The sequence below is a fragment of the Lepisosteus platostomus genome, chromosome 9 (genome assembly GCF_059453375.1).
Source record: "Lepisosteus platostomus isolate fLepPlt1 chromosome 9, fLepPlt1.hap1, whole genome shotgun sequence".
NCBI lineage: Eukaryota > Metazoa > Chordata > Actinopteri > Semionotiformes > Lepisosteidae > Lepisosteus > Lepisosteus platostomus.
Genome location: NC_142619.1, coordinates 2,927,501 through 2,942,500, shown reverse-complemented (window position 1 = coordinate 2,942,500; position 15,000 = coordinate 2,927,501). Strand labels below are relative to the sequence as shown.

The 15,000-nt window shown below is 53.4% G+C and overlaps 3 protein-coding genes and 1 long non-coding RNA gene across 4 annotated transcripts in view; 2 read left to right on the top strand and 2 right to left on the bottom strand.

Annotated features, from left to right (window-relative positions):
* LOC148654387 (uncharacterized) overlaps positions 1 to 3,978 on the bottom strand; it is a 16,855-nt gene extending 12,877 nt beyond the window's left edge. The window contains exons 1-2 of the mRNA XM_088646564.1: positions 3,478 to 3,978; positions 1,274 to 1,496 (exon numbers count right to left, since the gene is read on the bottom strand). Coding sequence (XP_088502690.1) covers positions 1,274 to 1,460 — 187 coding nt within the window. The 5' untranslated portion in view covers positions 1,461 to 1,496; positions 3,478 to 3,978. The remainder of the gene's footprint in view (positions 1 to 1,273; positions 1,497 to 3,477) is intronic.
* LOC148654383 (uncharacterized) overlaps positions 1 to 15,000 on the top strand; it is a 175,142-nt gene that overhangs the window by 126,035 nt on the left and 34,107 nt on the right. The window lies entirely within an intron of this gene.
* LOC148654386 (uncharacterized) lies at positions 5,801 to 9,379 on the bottom strand. Its single transcript, XM_088646560.1, has 5 exons — positions 9,210 to 9,379; positions 8,119 to 8,283; positions 7,296 to 7,464; positions 7,132 to 7,205; positions 5,801 to 6,090 (listed from the first exon to the last, which is right to left on the bottom strand). Exons 1-5 carry the CDS (start codon positions 9,280 to 9,282, stop codon positions 5,954 to 5,956), a joined length of 618 nt encoding a protein of 205 aa, XP_088502686.1. The 5' UTR covers positions 9,283 to 9,379; the 3' UTR covers positions 5,801 to 5,953.
* LOC148654385 (uncharacterized) lies at positions 11,483 to 14,891 on the top strand. The gene is made up of 3 exons (XM_088646577.1): positions 11,483 to 11,604; positions 12,279 to 12,398; positions 14,675 to 14,891. The coding sequence occupies exons 2-3, from the start codon at positions 12,284 to 12,286 to the stop codon at positions 14,881 to 14,883; spliced, it is 324 nt and encodes a 107-aa protein (XP_088502703.1). The 5' UTR covers positions 11,483 to 11,604; positions 12,279 to 12,283; the 3' UTR covers positions 14,884 to 14,891.

Below are 15,000 nucleotides of genomic sequence, written 5' to 3'. Positions count from 1 at the left end.
GAAACTCTCACCGAGCGGTTTCCTTATCTCTCCCCTTCCAACCACATTCTGAATGGGCCTCTTTGATCCCGTATGGGACATGAGCCCGGGTCACGATCCCCACGAAAGATGACTTCATGATTTAACCAGTTGCAGCTCGGACCTGGTTAAAGTAGCCCAGCTGATCAGCTGTGTTTACTACAACAAGACAGTCAGCTGTGCAGCCAGCCTCAGGGAATGTGTGCAGATGTAGCTTTAAAGAATGGGCTCATGTAAGGTGACGTTCAACACTCTGATTTACCAACACACTGCAGTACATGAACGCTGCACTGAGAGAGAGAGGGGTTAATACAGACACACTGACTGGACACTCCAGTACATTAACACTGCACTGAGAGAGGGGGGTTAATACACACACACTGACTGGACACTCCAGTACATTAACACTGCACTGAGAGAGAGGGGGGTTAATACAGACACACTGACTGGAAACTCCAGTACATTAACACTGCACTGAGAGAGAGAGGGGTTCATACAGACACACTGACTGGACACTCCAGTACATTAACACTGCACTGAGAGAGAGAGGGGTTCATACAGACACACTGACTGGACACTCCAGTACATTAACACTGCACTGAGAGAGAGAGGGGTTCATACAGACACACTGACTGAACACTCCAGTACATTAACACTGCACTGAGAGAGAGAGGGGTTCATACAGACACACTGACTGGACACTCCAGTACAATAACACTGCACTGAGAGAGAGAGGGGTTAATACAGACACACTGACTGGACACTCCAGTACATTAACACTGCACTGAGAGAGAGAGGGGTTCATACAGACACACTGACTGGACACTCCAGTACATTAACACTGCACTGAGAGAGAGAGGAGTTCATACACACACACTGACTGGACACTCCAGTACATTAACACTGCACTGAGAGAGAGAGAGGGGTTCATACAGACACACTGACTGGACACTCCAGTACATTAACACTGCACTGAGAGAGAGAGAGGGGTTAATACACACACACTGACTGGACACTCCAGTACATCAACACTGCACTGAGAGAGAGAGGGGTTCATACAGACACACTGACTGGACACTCCAGTACAGGAGAAGCACACTGATGCCCTGCAATGCTGTGAGGAGGTATGTGCACTAGATGATTCTGACTCGCTTGCCGACAGCAGAAGTGATACTACAGCATTTACACAGGCAGTATCGCGCAGAAGACGCTTCAGACCGAGAGACTCTCAGGTGGTCTCGGGGGAGGGCAGTACCTGTGTCGTCCGGTTGGCCCGCTGGCGCCCCCTGCGGCTCGGGGCAGGGGTCCTCCTCCTGCGCCTCGCACCCCTTGCCCAGCGCCGCCCCCTCGCTCGACCCCGGGCGGGGCCGGTTGCTCGGATCCCCGGGGTCAAAGGTCACGCAGAGCAGGAGGGCCGACAGGATCAGAGCGGGCGTGGCCATCCCAGCACAGGAAGGCGCCGACAGCGGGACAGAGACCTGCAGGGGGCGGCAGAGAGGCGCCGGGGGTCAGTTCCGGACCTGGGGTGCTGTCCGTGTGGAGTTTGCACGTTCTCTCTGGGCTTGTGTGGGTGGTCTCCCACAGCCCGGAGGCAGGCTGGTGGGTTAGTTGGCTTCTGGGAAAATTGGCTCTGGTGTGTGTGTGTGTGTGTGTGTGTGTGTGTCCTGTGATGGACTGGCCCTGGTGTGTGTGTGTGTCCTGTGATGGACTGGCCCTGGTGTGAGTGTGTCTGTGTGTGTGTGTCCTGTGATGGACTGGCCCTGGTGTGAGTGTGTGTGTTTCCTGTGATGGACTGGCCCTGGTGTGTGTGTGTCTGTGTGTGTCCTGTGATGGACTGGTGTCATGTCCAGGGTGTACCCTGCCTTGTGCCCATTGCTTGCTGGGATAGACTCCGCTGGACTGGATGAACAGGGTTGGACAGATGGACAGCTGTAGAAACAGCTACAGTGGTTGGAGCAGAGACAGTTATTAGGGACACTGTCACAAATACAACTGCTGCCACTTCTCCTGTGGTTATCAAAACCATTAGCTATACTTGCCATAACATTCGGGCTGGTGTGCGTCATGGAGAAAAAGTCAAATTTGCATGTGTGTCAAGAGACAGAGGAAGAGAGAAAGGAATGCAAATACAGGCAAATTATCTAACACCACAGACACAATACTGAGGCTGAGTACTCTACAGTACACTAACACTGCACTGAGAGAGAGAGTGGTTCATACAGACACACTGACTGGACACTCCAGTACATTAACACTGCACTGAGAGAGAGAGGGGTTCATACAGACACACTGACTGGACACTCCAGTACATTAACACTGCACTGAGAGAGAGGGGTTAATACAGACACACTGACTGGACACTCCAGTACATTAACACTGCACTGAGAGAGAGAGGGGTTCATACAGACACACTGACTGGACACTCCAGTACATGAACACTGCACTGAGAGAGAGAGGGGTTCATACAGACACACTGACTGGACACTCCAGTACATTAACACTGCACTGAGAGAGAGGGGGGGTTAATACACACACACTGACTGGACACTCCAGTACATTAACACTGCACTGAGAGAGAGAGAGGGGTCAATACAGACACACTGACTGGACACTCCAGTACATTAACACTGCACTGGGAGAGAGAGGGGTTAATACAGACACACTGACTGGACACTCCAGTACATTAACACTGCACTGAGAGAGAGGGGGGTTAATACACACACACTGACTGGACACTCCAGTACATGAACACTGCACTGAGAGAGAGAGGGGTTCATACAGACACACTGACTGGACACTCCAGTACATTAACACTGCACTGAGAGAGAGGGGTTAATACAGACACACTGACTGGACGATGGGACTGATCCATCAATATACCTCTATTTAGCCCCTCTCACTTCCTCTGGCCTATAAATCCAAAATTATTGTCCATCTGTCCCTCGCTTTCCAACCCAAGACAGAGTGGTGACCAACAAGAGCCCGGACGGGCGGACTGAGGCGGTCTCCCAGCTAATAACGACACGCCGGTCCCGGACAGACCCAGACCCAGGCGACATGTCCGCGCTGCTCCCGGCGGCGAGGAAGAGCACGGGGGGGGAGAGGGGGTCGATCTGTACGGCCTGAGTCTTCCTCTGTGACACGGGCCGAGACGCGAACGAAAAGACTTCTCGTCTCGGGCGTCACTGATCGATTGATCACGGAACGGAGTTCGGGCGCGTCCCGATCAGGTCGTGCTCGACCCACATCAGGGTCACCGCCGAGATCCGGCCCGAGCACGCCTTAATCTCTGTGCCTGAAGGTAACTCGTCTGATCTTCACCTGCGTATTTCCCACGTCAGAAGTCTCTCTCCCGTCTTTCTCGTTTGCTATAGAAGGCATTAATACTACTACTATTTGTATAATGCTAATAATAATAGTACCAATACTAAAAACAACTACTGACTTACCCACTCTCACCTGCGCAGGTGTTGACACGCACCTGTTGAAAGCGGCTCGTCTCTCCCACGGAGGACTCGCTACCAAGGCGACCGAGCTCTCGCTCGCGCGCACTCCCACGGTCCCAGCTGCGGTCTCGCAGGTCGGGGGGGTTGCGACACACACACACACACACACACACAAACTCCGGTTCGTGTGCACGACCCCAAACCGGACAAGCCGCAGTGCGCACACGGAGGTCCTGCTCGTGGGGCTCGTGGGTCTACCCGCTGTGCACTCACGCACCTGTCCTCGCCTCTCCACGTCACGTCGCGCCGCGCCGCGCCACGCCCAGCGCCCCCGGCGATAGACGCAACTCGTGACTCCGCGCCGGCACGCGGGGGAGGTCCGGGACCAGACCTGCGCTTCTAGCAGGGGGCGGGCGGAACCGACCGGACCGACACCTCTCGTCACCAGCCGGCCCGCAGGCTGCAGGGCTGTGTCGGTCCGGGGGAGTCGCTCATCCCTCGCCCAGGGCGCAGAGCTGCCCGGCTTAGAGAGATCAGATCACTCTGTTGTCCAGATACAGTGTCTCGCCTGGGGAATGTGTCTTTTCTCAGACCCCAGCCTGCTCTCCAGGAGACACACAGACAGGGAGAGAGAAGCTGGGGGTCAGAGCGCAGGGTCAGACATTTATACGGCGCCCCTGGAGCAGCTGGGGCGAAGGGCCTCGCTCAGGGGCCCAACGGAGTAGGATTCCTCTGCTGGGCCGCGGGATTCGAACCGGCAACCTCCCAGCCACAGGCACAGACCCAGAGCCAACTATTTCCTTTCCCTAATAAGATCACTCTGTTGGCCAGATACAGTGTCCCGCCTGGGGAATGTGTCTCTTCTCAGACCCCAGCCTGCTCTCCAGGAGACACACAGACAGGGAGAGAGAAGCTGGGGGTCAGAGCGCAGGGTCGGCCGTTTGTGTGTGTGTCTGTGTGTGCGTCCTGTGATGGACTGGTGCAAGTGTGTGTGCGTCCTGTGATTGGCCAGTGCAAGTGTGTGTGCGCGCGTCCTGTGATGGACTGGTGGAAGTGTGTGTGCGTCCTGTGATTGGCCAGTGCAAGTGTGTGTGCGCGCGTCCTGTGATGGACTGGTGCGAGTGTGTGTGCGTGGCCTGTGATGGACTGGTGGGACTGGTGTCCTGTCCCGTATGGACTCCACCTTCTGCCTGTTGACTCCCAGCACAGTTTGGCGAGGCTGCCCTGGAAGAGGGGTCAATAAAGGCGATGGGGGTGCCCTTGGGAGACCCATCACTCTTACTGCAGAAGCACCCTGCCCGTTAGGGGAGCAGTCCAGCCCACATCGCACCTGGCTCCATCCGGAGCGCCTGGACACTCAGAGCGGACGCCCATCACGCCCGCTGAGGGCGGGGAACCCCAGTCCAGTTACAGCCCCCGGGCTGGAAGAGGGGCAGTCGATGAGCCCCCCCTCCAACTCACGCACACGGTTTTCACCACACAGAGGCGTCTCCGAGCCCTCGCCCCGACACGGAGAGATTCAAAAAGCACCCTGCAGCATCAGCAGGACAGGGACACTCGTCAGAAACTTCGCTTTAGCAAGATGCTTCACCAACAAACATCTGCTTGGGGCCAGTAGGGGGCGCTCTCACCCTGCAGTCTGTGTGGGTCCTCATGCCCCAGTATAGTGACGGGGACACTAGACTGTAAACAGGCGCCGTCCTTCGGATGAGACGTCAAACCGAGGTCCTGACTCTCTGTGGTCATTAACAATCCCAGGGTGTCTCTCGACAAGAGTAGGGGTGTTACCCCAGTGTCCTGGCCCAATTTCCCCCCTGGCCTTTACCCCTCATGGCCTCCTAATACCCCCCCTCTCTGAACTGGCTCCATCCCTCTGCTCTCCTCCCCACTGAGAGCTGGTGTGTGGGAGAGGACTGGAGCATCATCCAGGTGGGGCTGCACACTGGTGGGGGTAGTGGGATTCCCCCTGACCTGGGAAGAGCTCGGAGTGGAGGGTCCAGACAGGGGCTATACAAGTGTAAACAAAAACTTAAAAAAACTTTTTCCATTTGACTACGTTTAGCATTCGTTTTGGGAGAAGAATGGTATGGTTTTCATTAAGTCATCATAACGCGCGTTAAGTATCGATTATAAACTGGCCGGGCGATACAGACGTCATCCTGTACCAAGTCCCGCTGTCCCCAGCGACGCCTGAGCTGCAGTTCACCCTCCTGGCCTGAGCCGAGGGGGGGCGCTCTTGCCCCTCACAGCGCGCAGCCTTTGAATTAAGAAACATTTGCGAGGACGGGAGAGCGACATTCTCTCTCTCTCAGAAACGGACACTTACAAACCACCTCTGCCTTTCCGTAAAGGAATTTTTAATTGGGCGATTCCCCCCCTCACCGACTTCACAAATTACTCAGCAAGATTTGAAATGAATTCCGGGCTGTCGGCTCCGTCGCCAGGAGCTGCAGTTGCGCGGCTTGGCCGGCAAGCGGAGGGGGGCGCTCTCACCCCGCCTTCATCACAGACAGGGGCAGCACGATGACGAGGGTGAGCATGGCCAAGCTGAGGAGGACGGTGATGACGACCATCCCGCCAGAGTGGGCAAAGTCCAGAGAGATCCATTCTATCAGCTGCTCCTTATCTGAGGGAGGAGAGAAAGAGAGGGGTTCATACAGACACACTGACTGGACACTCCAGTACATTAACACTGCACTGAGAGAGAGAGAGGGGTTCATACAGACACACTGACTGGACACTCCAGTACATTAACACTGCACTGAGAGAGAGAGGGGTTCATACAGACACACTGACTGGACACTCCAGTACATTAACACTGCACTGAGAGAGAGAGAGGGGTTCATACAGACACACTGACTGGACACTCCAGTACATTAACACTGACTGAGAGAGAGAGGGGTTCATACAGACACACTGACTGGACACTCCAGTACATTAACACTGCACTGGGAGAGAGAGGGGTTCATACAGACACACTGACTGGACACTCCAGTACATTAACACTGCACTGAGAGAGAGAGGGGTTAATACAGACACACTGACTGGACACTCCAGTACATTCACACTGCACTGAGAGAGAGAGGGGTTCATACAGACTCTTTGTATATCTACAGTATGAGTCATGTTTCCCTTTTCAGTCCTGAGAATCATGTTTTGAAATCCGCTTATAATTTTCTCTTTCGATTTGATTGCACTTTTTCTGTGAATTTTATTAAATGTGAATTAGGTGACAGTTTCATCAGATACCCTTATAAAAGCCTGTGAAGAGTGTGAGAAGGTTCAGACACTTCAAATTCTCTCATAACAGCCTGTGAAGTGTGTAAAGACACAGACACTCCAGATTCCCTTATAGAGAGAGGTTAATATATTCACTGACTGGACACTCCAGTACATTAACACTGCACTGAGAGAGAGAGGGGTTCATACAGACACACTGACTGGACACTCCAGTACATTAACACTGCACTGAGAGAGAGGGGTTCATACAGACACACTGACTGGACACTCCAGTACATTACTGCACTGAGAGAGTAAATACAGTACCATCACCCTAATGGACACTAGGTCTTGTGAAATACATAATGAACACCGTTACAGAGGGGTGTGAATCTAGAGTATGAGAGGGACTTCACCCTCCACCCTCAGTGTCCAGACACGGTGTTACCTCTTGTCCTCAGCGGCCGAGACCAGTTAGTGGCCACGATGAGGTCTCCCTCGCTGTACACCGCGTACCGCACTCTGTGAAGACACAGACACTCTGTCTTGACCACAGCGACTGACCGAGCTCCGACATACACACCGTCACCGAGCAGAAGGTCCGGCCGTCACCTGTATCCCTGTCCAGGCAGAACCCCAGTCCCGCAGGTGTCATTCAGGCAGGACAGCTCGGGCCCCAGGCGGTAAGGGGCATCCCTGACCGAATCGGGTTCGGAGAACAGCGGATCACACTGGGGAATTGGATAGACACTGGAGCACTTATAGATCACATCTTCCTCACCTGAGAGAGAGAGGGGTTCATACAGACACACTGACTGGACACTCCAGTACATTAACACTGCACTGAGAGAGAGAGGGGTTCATACAGACACACTGACTGGACACTCCAGTACATTAACACTGCACTGAGAGAGAGAGGGGTTCATACAGACACACTGACTGGACACTCCAGTACATTAACACTGCACTGAGAGAGAGAGGGGTTCATACAGACACACTGACTGGACACTCCAGTACAGTAACACTGCACTGAGAGAGAGAGAGGGGTTCATACAGACACACTGACTGGACACTCCAGTACAGTAACACTGCACTGAGAGAGAGAGAGGGGTTCATACAGACACACTGACTGGACACTCCAGTACATTAACACTGCACTGAGAGAGAGGGGGGTTCATACAGACACACTGACTGGACACTCCAGTACATTAACACTGCACTGAGAGAGAGAGAGGGGTTCATACAGACACACTGACTGGACACTCCAGTACATTAACACTGCACTGAGAGAGAGAGAGGGGTTAATACACACACACTGACTGGACACTCCAGTACATTAACACTGCACTGAGAGAGAGAGGGGGGTTAATACGGTAGACAGTGAAAACTAAGCGCAGAAACCACAGATTCCTCATCAGCCCCTCCTCCTCCTCACCTTCTCTCATCACCTCCACCTGCACGAAGGCCGTCTCCCGGTCGGCCGCCCCCTTGTCCTGCGCCTGGCCCAGCCAGTCCTCGAAGAGGCAGAAGGCGGGTTTCAGCCACAGGCTGGAGCTGAAACGGGAGGACTCGCCGTGCGCCAGGGAGACACCGCCGCGGTCTGCGGGAGGAGCGAGAGAGAGAGGGGGTGCAGTACCGCCGCCGGCCGCCAGAGGGCAGGGTAGAGACACATTAGGACACGGTGCTGCAGTACCGCCGCCGTAGGAGACTCAAACTGTTGCCTTCAACTCCAACAGCGCCTTTTTACTAGGCGTTACTATACGGGGGGGCATGAGGACCCACACAGACCGCAGGGTGAGCGCCCCCTGCTGGCCCCACTCACACCTCTCCCAGCAGCAGCCTCAGCTTTCCCAGGAGTCTCCCCTCCAGGTACTGGCCAGGCTCCCACCTGCTGGGCTCCAGTGGGGTGTGTCAGCTGGGAGCTGCAGGGGGGGACAAGGCTGCAGGCCAGACCTCCTTCCTTTCCTCCCCTCCTCTCATAAACGATCCTCCGATCCCGCCACGGTACCAACACGCTCACGCGTTCCGCGATGTTGCCGCACCTCACACAACCCTCGTGTCGTGTCGTGGTTTTGTTTTCACCCCGTTTGCGGCGTTTTAAACCGGTGAAAAGCAGCCGCGGTACCGGCCGAGTACCGCGTTCGCCCACCAGGGGGCGCGCCGGCTCTGGCGTGGCTGCCGTGGGGGGGGGACGCGCGCCACGCCCGTGCGTCCCACCCGCGTCCGTGACTCCACGGCCCTCCGGAAACACGTCCGGAGTCAGTAGCCTCTAGACCGGGAAGGTCTCCCCACCTATTTCTCGTCAGCTGAACCCCTTCAACCTGAGTGATGCGCCCCAAGTACCCCCTTGAGATTTTAACTAAAACCTCAGATAAATGCAGATCAGCGCTACAGCAGCCCCCCATGACTAGCTTCTGTTTTCACTCTGTAAATTATTAATATTCCCTCTGTTGGTTCTCTAACTCTTATCAGCACATCGTTATCTACCAACGGGACTGTTTAATCGCGTGATATAGCGCCACTCACCCACGATCAGCTCGCCCTCCACCGGGGTCGCGCCCAGCGCCATCAGGATCCACACCCACCCGGGACCGGCCATCCTCACGCACACCGCCCAACAGCGTGGGCGTGGGGACGCTCTCGGCCTGCCTCTTGTACAACATAAAATAAACAGCACCGGCTGCTCGCTATCAGCTTGCGCGCGGGAGCAGCTGGAGACTCGTCAACGGCACTTAAAACCCACGCCCCAAAAAAAAAAAAACACGGAGAGGGGAGGGGAAAAATCACGCGAGTCCTTTTCACAGCCGCCGGTGGTGTGGATGCGGGTGATTGATTGATTTACTCACTCGCGCTGTTAAAACCAGCACCCCTGTGGCCGAGGTCATGACAAATAAAACACACACATTATGACTTACAATTACTCTGTAATCACACGATTTTCTGTCTCCGGCGCTTAGGACAACCGCCAGTGGCATTTCTTTAAGTCTACAACCCAGCCGAGCTCTTAATTAATATTATAGAATTAATTAATATCCGTGAGCCTTGAATCGAGACAGCTGATCAACTGCTCGCTGTGCTCTGTGCTCAGGAGCTGGTCTCACCCACAGGACTGGAGGCTCTTCTGTACACAGAGGGTGGTGGGGGTGGGGAACAAGCTGCCCAGCCCTGTGGTTGAAGCCGATACCCTGGCTTCTCTCCAGACACAGCTGGGTGAGCTCCTCCAGTCAGGACAGGAGGCTCTTCTGTACACAGAGGGTGGTGGGGGTGGGGAACAAGCTACTTGACTACAGTACATGTAATAAAACTGAAACATTTGTGAGCTGTGCTGTATATCAGATACAGCCCGTCATACTGGTCAGAGTGACTGGGGCTGTGCTGTATATAATGGTCAGAGTGACTGGGGCTGTGCTGTATATCAGATACAGCCTGTCATACTGGTCAGAGTGACTAGGAATGTGCTGTATATCAGATACAGCCCTACATACTGGTCAGTGTGACTGGGGCTGTGTATATACTGTGTATATACTGGTCAGAGTGACTGGGGCTGTGTGGTATATCAGATACAGCCCTACATACTGGTCAGAGTGACTGGGGCTGTGTGGTATATCAGATACAGCCCTACATACTGGTCAGAGTGACTGGGGCTGTGTGGTATATCAGATACAGCCCTACATACTGGTCAGAGTGACTGGGGCTGTGTGGTATATCAGATACAGCCTGTCATACTGGTCAGAGTGACTGGGGCTGTGCTGTATATCAGATACAGCCCCACATACTGGTCAGAGTGACTGGGGCTGTGTATATACTGTGTATATACTGGTCAGAGTGACTGGGGCTGTGTGGTATATCAGATACAGCCCTACATACTGGTCAGAGTGACTGGGGCTGTGTGGTATATCAGATACAGCCCCACATACTGGTCAGAGTGACTGGGGCTGTGCTGTATATACTGGTCAGAGTGACTGGGAATGTGCTGTATATACTGGTCAGAGTGACTGGGGCTGTGCTGTGTATACTGGTCAGTGCTGTGCAGAGGGAAGAGTTAACTAACTGTCCATTGCCGAGGGGGAGACCGGGACTCTGCAGGCTCGCTGGCCTCAGCTGTCTTGGCGTTCCTCTCATTAGCGTTAGCTGTCGCCTCCTTCGCCCCCACCCTCCTCCTCCTCGCTCGTCCTTTTGTCCGTGTTCTCTCTGATGCCAGGAGCCTCCCTGCTCTCTTCCTGGGTGGGGACAGGCACCGTGCTTCGGGACAGCGCGGGGGGGGGGGGAGAGAGGAGAGGCCAGGGGTATAAATGGAGGTTTCTCACAGGGCAGCTGTGGACTGAGCTCTGAGAACTGGCAGAAGGCGAGACAGAAGACAGACGAGAGAGAGAGACCTGCTGTACGAGTCAGTAAGAGACAGAGACAGACAGAGACAAAGACACAGAGTAAGAGACAGAGACAGACAGAGACAGAGACTGAGACAGAAGAAGAGAGAGAGACCGGCTGTACGAGTCAGTAAGAGACAGAGACAGAGACAGAGACAGAGAGAGAGACTGAGAAAGAGAAACACAGTCAGAGACAGAGACACAGCCAGAAATCCAGTCAGCGACACAGTCAGAGTTAGAGACAGAGACACAGTTAGAGACAGAGACACAGAGTCAGAGACACAATCAGAGACAGAGACACAATCAGAGACGGAGACACATTCAGGGACAGAGACACAGTCAGGGTCAGAGGCACAGTCAGAGTCAGAGACCCAGTCAGAGACGGAGACACAACCAGAGACAGAGACACAGAGTCAGAGGCACAGTCAGAGTCAGAGACACAGTCAGAGTCAGAGACACAATCAGAGACAGAGACAGAGACAGAGATAAAGAGAGTCAGAGACACAGCCGTGGGAAGACAGTCCTTCGTAGACTCCTCATTCCCTCCCTCTCAGGTGAGTGTCCTGCAGAGCTCTCTCTGTCTCCTCCTCTCTGTCACCTCATGACCCTGTCCTCAGCCCCGATCTGTCCTTCCTTGCTCTTGTGTCATTCCTGGTCATCGTATTCGGACAATATGAACGCAGGTGTTTTTCACTTGAAATGTGGGGCGCTTGTTGTATTGTGTTCAGTGCTGCAGAAACTGACTGTTATGAGCATCCTGTACGGGGGGGACTGTGTTTCAGACTTTTCTAAACAACATTGGACGGCAATGATTTTGAAATGTGAAGGTACATGAAGGAATATGAAGGAATATGAAGGGCGAGATCCTACCTCCTAAAAATATTTACTTCTCTTGACGATTTCGCGTCTCAATGCAAACATGGAAAACAGCTAGACGAGAGACTCGCAGTAGAAACGATACGCATTTCTCTAAAGGAACTGAGTGTATGTGAAGTTGTAGGGTATATGCAGTCTCAACAACGCACTGTGAAAAGTCCAAGACTCAGATCTCTTCTTGCTTTTTCCCCACTAGGTGCTCTGTTGAAACGCTGAAGGTTTACCGTTGTAATCAGACTCCCACTTCACAGCACTCAGATCCACTCCAGGATTTACAGTGCCTGACATCCGGGAGACACACAGTATCTAATACAAGTCCGGTCTCTGTCTGTCCTGCTGTCGTCTCTCTCAGGCCAAATGCGGCTCCCAACAATTTCTCTGCTTGTGGCTGCTGTGTGCTTGGGCGTCCAGTCGGCAGACCCCTCCCAGTTTCTCCCACTGCCACTCAGAACACTACGATACAGGAATGTGGGTAAGTGTGTCTGTATGAACCCCTCTCTCTCTCAGTGCAGTGTTCATGTACTGGAGTGTCCAGTCAGTGTGTCTGTATTAACCCCTCTCTCTCAGTGCAGTGTTAATGTACTGGAGTGTCCAGTCAGTGTGTCTGTATGAACCCCTCTCTCTCTCAGTGCAGTGTTAATGTACTGGAGTGTCCAGTCAGTGTGTGTGTATTAACCCCTCTCTTTCTCAGTGCAGTGTTAATGTACTGGAGTGTCCAGTCAGTGTGTCTGTATGAACCCCTCTCTCTCTCAGTGCAGTGTTAATGTACTGGAGTGTCCAGTCAGTGTGTCTGTATTAACCCCCCTCTCTCTCAGTGCAGTGTTCATGTACTGGAGTGTCCAGTCAGTGTGTCTGTATTAACCCCCCTCTCTCTCAGTGCAGTGTTCATGTACTGGAGTGTCCAGTCAGTGTGTCTGTATTAACCCCCCTCTCTCTCAGTGCAGTGTTCATGTACTGGAGTGTCCAGTCAGTGTGTCTGTATTAACCCCTCTCTCTCTCAGTGCAGTGTTAATGTACTGGAGTGTCCAGTCAGTGTGTCTGTATGAACCCCTCTCTCTCTCAGTGCAGTGTTAATGTACTGGAGTGTCCAGTCAGTGTGTGTGTATTAACCCCTCTCTCTCTCAGTGCAGTGTTAATGTACTGGAGTGTCCAGTCAGTGTGTCTGTATTAACCCCCCTCTCTCTCAGTGCAGTGTTAATGTACTGGAGTGTCCAGTCAGTGTGTCTGTATTAACCCCCCTCTCTCTCTCAGTGCAGTGTTAATGTACTGGAGTGTCTAGTCACTGTGTCTGTATTAACCCCCCTCTCTCTCTCAGTATAGTGTTACTGTACTGGAGTGTCCAGTCAGTGTGTGTGTATTAACCCCTCTCTCTCTCTCAGTGCAGTGTTAATGTACTGGAGTGTCCAGTCAGTGTGTCTGTATGAACCCCTCTCTCTCTCAGTGCAGTGTTAATGTACTGGAGTGTCCAGTCAGTGTGTGTGTATGAACCCCCCTCTCTCTCAGTGCAGTGTTAATGTACTGGAGTGTCCAGTCAGTGTGTCTGTATGAACCCCTCTCTCTCTCAGTGCAGTGTTAATGTACTGGAGTGTCCAGTCAGTGTGTCTGTATGAACCCCCTCTCTCTCTCAGTGCAGTGTTAATGTACTGGAGTGTCCAGTCAGTGTGTCTGTATGAACCCCTCTCTCTCTCAGTGCAGTGTTAATGTACTGGAGTGTCCAGTCAGTGTGTCTGTATGAACCCCTCTCTCTCTCAGTGCAGTGTTAATGTACTGGAGTGTCCAGTCAGTGTGTCTGTATTAACCCCTCTCTCTCTCAGTGCAGTGTTAATGTACTGGAGTGTCCAGTCAGTGTGTCTGTATGAACCCCTCTCTCTCTCAGTGCAGTGTTAATGTACTGGAGTGTCCAGTCAGTGTGTGTGTATTAACCCCTCTCTCTCTCAGTGCAGTGTTAATGTACTGGAGTGTCCAGTCAGTGTGTCTGTATTAACCCCTCTCTCTCTCAGTGCAGTGTTAATGTACTGGAGTGTCCAGTCAGTGTGTCTGTATGAACCCCTCTCTCTCTCAGTGCAGTGTTAATGTACTGGAGTGTCCAGTCAGTGTGTCTGTATTAACCCCTCTCTCTCTCAGTGCAGTGTTGATGTACTGGAGTGTCCAGTCAGTGTGTCTGTATTAACCCCTCTCTCTCTCAGTGCAGTGTTAATGTACTGGAGTGTCCAGTCAGTGTGTCTGTATGAACCCCCCCTCTCTCTCTCAGTGCAGTGTTAATGTACTGGAGTGTCCAGTCAGTGTGTCTGTATGAACCCCTCTCTCTCTCAGTGCAGTGTTAATGTACTGGAGTGTCCAGTCAGTGTGTCTGTATGAACCCCTCTCTCTCTCTCAGTGCAGTGTTAATGTACTGGAGTGTCCAGTCAGTGTGTCTGTATGAACCCCTCTCTCTTTCAGTGCAGTGTTAATGTACTGGAGTGTCCAGTCAGTGTGTCTGTATGAACCCCTCTCTCTCTCAGTGCAGTGTTAATGTACTGGAGTGTCCAGTCAGTGTGTCTGTATGAACCCCTCTCTCTCTCTCAGTGCAGTGTTAATGTACTGGAGTGTCCAGTCAGTGTGTCTGTATTAACCCCTCTCTCTCTCTCAGTGCAGTGTTAATGTACTGGAGTGTCCAGTCAGTGTGTCTGTATGAACCCCCCTCTCTCTCAGTGCAGTGTTAATGTACTGGAGTGTGAGTATGAACCCCCCTCTCTCTCTCACACACAGACAGCGCTCCTCCTCCTCTCCCGGTGGACGCTCCGGGTCTCCTTGCCTCCCGTCTGGAAGGAGACTCCCGCAGGCAGGCGGGAGAGCCCTACAACGTGAACTCCTTCGGCCTGCGGTTCGGGAAGAAGAGGGACACCCAGATCAGCTGGATCTCGTCCGGCCTGCGCTCCGGGGGGAAGAGGGGGCGCCCGGAGAGGGGGGAGGTGTAGCGGGGCGCCGGCCCGTTCCTCGTCTTCGTCCCTGTGTTCCCCCTGTCCCGGCCGGAAGAGGGCGGGGTCCTTCGGCCTGTGCCCTGCTCTTCCCTCTCGGAGCGGGCGTGTGGCTCC

Excerpts from the sequence above, each read along its gene's own strand:
- LOC148654385 (XM_088646577.1), top strand. The coding sequence starts at position 12,284 with ATGCGGCTCCCAACAATTTCTCTGCTTGTGGCTGCTGTGTGCTTGGGC. Across the intron at positions 12,399-14,674 it reads ACTACGATACAGGAATGTGG|ACAGCGCTCCTCCTCCTCTC; the intron begins GTAAGTGTGTCT and ends TCTCACACACAG.
- LOC148654386 (XM_088646560.1), bottom strand. The coding sequence starts at position 9,282 with ATGGCCGGTCCCGGGTGGGTGTGGATCCTGATGGCGCTGGGCGCGACC. Across the intron at positions 8,284-9,209 it reads GGAGGGCGAGCTGATCGTGG|ACCGCGGCGGTGTCTCCCTG; the intron begins GTGAGTGGCGCT and ends CTCCTCCCGCAG. Across the intron at positions 7,465-8,118 it reads GGTGGAGGTGATGAGAGAAG|GTGAGGAAGATGTGATCTAT; the intron begins GTGAGGAGGAGG and ends TCTCTCTCTCAG.